The following is a 4,620-nucleotide window of genomic DNA, read 5'->3' on the forward strand; positions in this document are numbered from 1 at the left end:
GCTCAAGGCTAGCACTCTAACACCTGAGCCACAGCGCTACTTCTGGCTTTTTCTGTTTGTGTGGTACTGAGGAATCAAACCTAGGGCTTCATGCATACTAGGCAAGCACTCTACCCCTGAGCCACCTTCCCAGCCCCGAGAATGTGTCTTTATTTGGAAAGGATGACTGCAGATAAAATTACTAAACATGAAGTCATAGAATACATCAAATCTGGTTTTCCTGAGACTCTCTTGTTTACTTTTGTGATACGGGGGACAGAGTATTGGCCTCAGAGCATGTACTTGCTAAGCCGGTACTCTACCCTGGAGTAACATCTCTTCAGTCCTATTTTACACTAGTCACACTTTTGCCAGACTTATGCCTGGATGGCAAACCTTCTGTTTTATGCTTCCCACTGTACCTGAAATGGTAAGTTTATGACCCTACATACAGCTTCTTTGAGATGAAGTCTCATGAACTTTTTTTTTTTTTTTTTTGGTCGGTTGTGAGGCTTGAGCTCTGAGCCTGGATGCTGTTGTTCCTCAGCTCTTCAGCTCAAGGCTCACACGCTACCACTTAAGCCACAGCGTCACTTCTGGTTCTCTGGTGGTTAATTGGAAATATGAGTCTCACAGACTTTCCTTGCCTGGGCTGGCTTTCAACCACAATCCCCAGCCTCCTGAATAGCTAGGATTATAGGTGTGAGCCACCAGTGCCCAAGCTTCACGAACTTTTCATTTTTGCCCAGGATGACCTGAACTATGAGCCTCACTGCAACTCCATCTCTGCCTCCCACACAGCTAGGGTAACAGGTGTGCACCACTATGCCCAGCTATTAGTATAAAGGAGATCTTGCAAACTTTTTCTGGTTTGGCTTCAAATCATGATCTTCTTAGCCAGGTACCAGTGGAGTTCATGCCTGTAATCCTATCTACTCAGGAGGCTGAGATCTGAAGATGGTGGCTCAAACCCAGTTGGGGTAGGGAAGTACATGAGACTATTTCCAATTAGCCACCAAAAAGTGGAGGTAGTACTCAAGCAGTAGAGCACTTACCTCAAGCAAAAAAAAATCTGAAGAATAGTGCCCAGACCCTGAGTTCAAGCTCCAGGACTGGCAAACAACAAGAACAAAACATAATCTTGACATCAACTTCCTGAGTAGCTAGGATTATAAATTTGACCACTGTGCTGGGCTTCTGAGACTTCTTACCCTAAAAAACTTTACCAGAGCCAGCCACTGGCGGCTCGTGCCCATAATCCTACCTATTCAGGAGGTTGAGATGTGAGGATTGTGCTTGGAGCCAGACTAGTCAGGAAAGTCACTGAGAATCCTTATCTCCAATTAACTACCAAAAAAGCCAGAAGTGAAACTGTGGCTCAAGTGACAGGGTGCTAGCCTTGAGCACAAAAACTCAAAGACAGCGCCAGGATCAGTACAAAAAAAATTACTAGTTCACTAAAATTATGTTTTCACATACACATACCAACAGAGGCTTAAAAGGGGGCTCCACCTTCCGAGCTAGAAGTTCTTCCCAGTTAATGTGTCTGAAAAATGGGTGAGCCTAGGAAGAAAGGATGGAAGAAAAATTACAAGGAATAGACTGCTGAAATGACAACCATACTTTTGAAGTTATAAATCACAAAATAAGACAAACTTATAAGCAATTACATATAATCCTCATAAGCAAGTAAAATTAGTAATATTTTTTCCCAAAACGCCAAATGTGCCAATCCCTACTTGAACTTCTCCAGCATCCCCAGGACCAGCTCCAAGGCGAGAAGCAGCATTCCTTTTCAGCAGCTTTAGGGAGGAAAAAAAGCACTGATAAAGACCTTTAGACAAGCTGGGCACTGGTGGCTTATGCCCGTAATCCTAGCTACTCAGGAGGCTGAGATCTGAGGATTGCAGTTCAAAGCCAGCCTGGGTAGGAAAGTCCATTACTTTTATCTCTAATTAACCACCAGAAAGCATGCATGAAGCCCTGGGTTTTATTCCTCAGCACCTCATAAACAGAAAAAGCCAAAAGTGAAGCTGTGGCTCAAGTGGTAGAGCACTAGCCTTGAGCGAAAAAGCTCAGAGACAGTGCCCAGGCCCTGAGTTCAAGCCCTATGACTAACCAAAAAAATAAATAACTAACTTTAATGAAGCTGTTTTTTTTTCCTGCATATACTTTGTTCATCTATTCTGTCTTTAAAAATGCAATGAACTCTTACAAAATGCTTCAGAACAAAAACAATACCTTTAAATTTTTATTAAGTAGTTGTACAAAGAGGTTACAATTCCCTAAGTAAGGTTATAAGTATAATGCATCTTGATCAATGTCACCGCTTTCTTTGTTCTACACCACTATCCCCCTCTTACCCAATCTTTAAATTTGTACTTTGTGTTTAAAACTGCAGGTTCAATTGGATGCTGGTGGCTCCTAACTGTAATCCAAGCTACTCAGAGATTGGGATGCATGAGGTTCCTGGTCACCTTGGTCAGAAAGTTAGTCAGATTCCCATCTCAAACAAAAATATGTGCCTGTCACTTCAACTACGTGAAAAGCATAAGAAGGATGGCAGGCAAGGTTAGCTGGGTAGAAATTCAAGCAATTTTATTTAAAAAACTAATAACAACTAAAGAATAAAGTGCTAGGAGTATAGGTCAAGTGGCAGAGCAACTGTCTAACAAGGCCCTGAGAGTTCAACCCCCAAGTACTGCCAAAAATAAATAAATAAATTGCAAACTGGACACTGGTGGTTGATACCTTGCAATCCTAGCTACTCAGGAGGCTCAGATCTGAGGATTACAGTTCAAAGCCAGCCCCAGAAGGAAAAGTCCATGATACTCTTATCTTCAATTAATCACTAACTACTAGAAGTGGAGCTGTGGTTCAAGTGTTAGAATGCTTGAGCAAAAAAATTCAGGGACAGAACTCAGGCCCTGAATTCAAGTCCCAGTGCTGGAAAGCACACACACCAATTTACATACTTTGTGTATTTTGGTCCTGGGGCTTGAACTGAGCACTGTGGATGAGGTTTTGTGCTCAAGACTAGGGCTCTACAACTTAAGCCACAGCTCTACTTCTAGCTTTTTTGATGGTTAATTGGAGATAAGAGTCTCAACTGTCTTGACCAGGGGGGCTTTGAACCATGATCTCAGATCTTAGCCTCCCAAGTAGCTAGAATTATAGGTTATAGGTGTGAGCCATCAGCACTCAGGTGCAGGTTTTTGTTGTTATTGTTTGTTCAATATATAGCTACGAGATTCTCTATTCAAAATATATTTTTAAAAATTATATTTATATATAAAATATTTTATATTTATATATATATATTTATTTATATTACAGTTTATATACTGGGTGCTCATTTAAAGAACCTACCTTTTTGAGGAGATCTCTAGCTTCTTGTGTGAGGTAGGGAGGCAAATTAAGTTTACATTTGAGGATTTTGTCAATTGTTTTCTTTCTATTCTCCCCAGTGAAAGGAGGCTAAAGGTAGAAAAGAATGAGGACAATTAGGATCTAAAACACAAATTTAATAGTGTTATCTACTTCAATGTATTCAGATCAGACATGCATGCTGTGAATTGAGCTAATTAACAAAGAACTGTAGCTGGGCGCCAGTGGCTGACGCCTATAATCCTAACTACTCAGAAGGCTGAGATCTGAGGATCGAGGTTCAAAGCCCCAGGACCAACAAACAAAAAACAAAAACAAAGAACTGTAATTTTTTTTTGGGGGGTGGGTCAGTCATGGGACTTAAACTAAGTGCTGTCCCTCAGCTCTTGAGCTCAAGGCTAGCGCTCTACCATTTGAGCCACAGCACCACTTCTGGCTTTTTCTGCTTACGTGGTACTGAGGAATCGAACCCAGGGCCTTCTGCATGCCAGACAAGCATTAAACCACTGAGCCACCTTCCCAGCCCTATCTATTTCTATTATAAATATCAGCAATCAATAACCAGCTAGGAACTGTAGTTTTTAAGCACTGGTAGAGAGGAATTAGCAATTCCTGGTTTCTATTTACCAGGCATTATGATTTCAAGAGGACTGTGATATTGTTTTCATTTTTCCTTTTTTAGATAAGTGTATCATTTATCCTCTATTGCACACAACTGCCAGGACATAGATTATTTAAGTAAAAAATATTTTTTTGGGTTCTTTTTGGGTCCAGTCACGGGGCCTGAACTCTAGGCCTGGGCGCTGTCCCTCAGCTCTTCAGCTCAAGGCTAGCACTCTACCACTTGAGCCACAGCACCACTTCTGGCTTTTTTTTCCTGCTTACGTGGTGCTGAGGAATCGAACCCAGCCTCATGCATGCAAGGCAAGCGCTCTATCACTGAGCCACCTTCCCAGCCCGAAAAAAAAAATTTTTTTAAGCTTAGTTTGATGGTTTATGCCTATAATCCCAGCTACTTAGGAGGCAGAAACAGAAATATCTCTGAACAGCGTTTGCCAAACGAGAAAGTACAAGATTCTGGGGCTGGGAAGGTGGCTCAGTGGCAGAGCGCTTGCCTTGCATGCATGAGGTCCTGGGTTTGATTCCTCAGTACCATATAAGCAAAAAGAAAAAAGCCAGAAGTGGCGCTGTGGCTCAAGTGGTAGAGTGCTAGCCTTGAGCTGAAGAGCTGAGGGACAGTGCCCAGGCCCAGAG

At 42.1% G+C, this 4,620-nt stretch overlaps 1 protein-coding gene across 2 annotated transcripts in view; it reads right to left on the reverse strand.

The window, feature by feature from the left end:
• Rps6kb1 (ribosomal protein S6 kinase, 70kDa, polypeptide 1) overlaps positions 1-4,620 on the reverse strand; it is an 85,928-nt gene that overhangs the window by 33,195 nt on the left and 48,113 nt on the right. For both annotated transcript variants that reach the window (XM_013013368.1, XM_013013369.1), the window contains exons 10-12: positions 3,349-3,456; positions 1,719-1,781; positions 1,465-1,542 (exon numbers count right to left, since the gene is read on the reverse strand). In XM_013013368.1, the coding sequence (XP_012868822.1) occupies positions 1,465-1,542; positions 1,719-1,781; positions 3,349-3,456 (249 nt within the window). The remainder of the gene's footprint in view (positions 1-1,464; positions 1,543-1,718; positions 1,782-3,348; positions 3,457-4,620) is intronic.

The sequence above is a fragment of the Dipodomys ordii genome, unplaced genomic scaffold, assembly GCF_000151885.1.
Source record: "Dipodomys ordii isolate 6190 unplaced genomic scaffold, Dord_2.0 Scaffold19, whole genome shotgun sequence".
Classification (NCBI taxonomy): Eukaryota; Metazoa; Chordata; class Mammalia; order Rodentia; family Heteromyidae; genus Dipodomys; species Dipodomys ordii.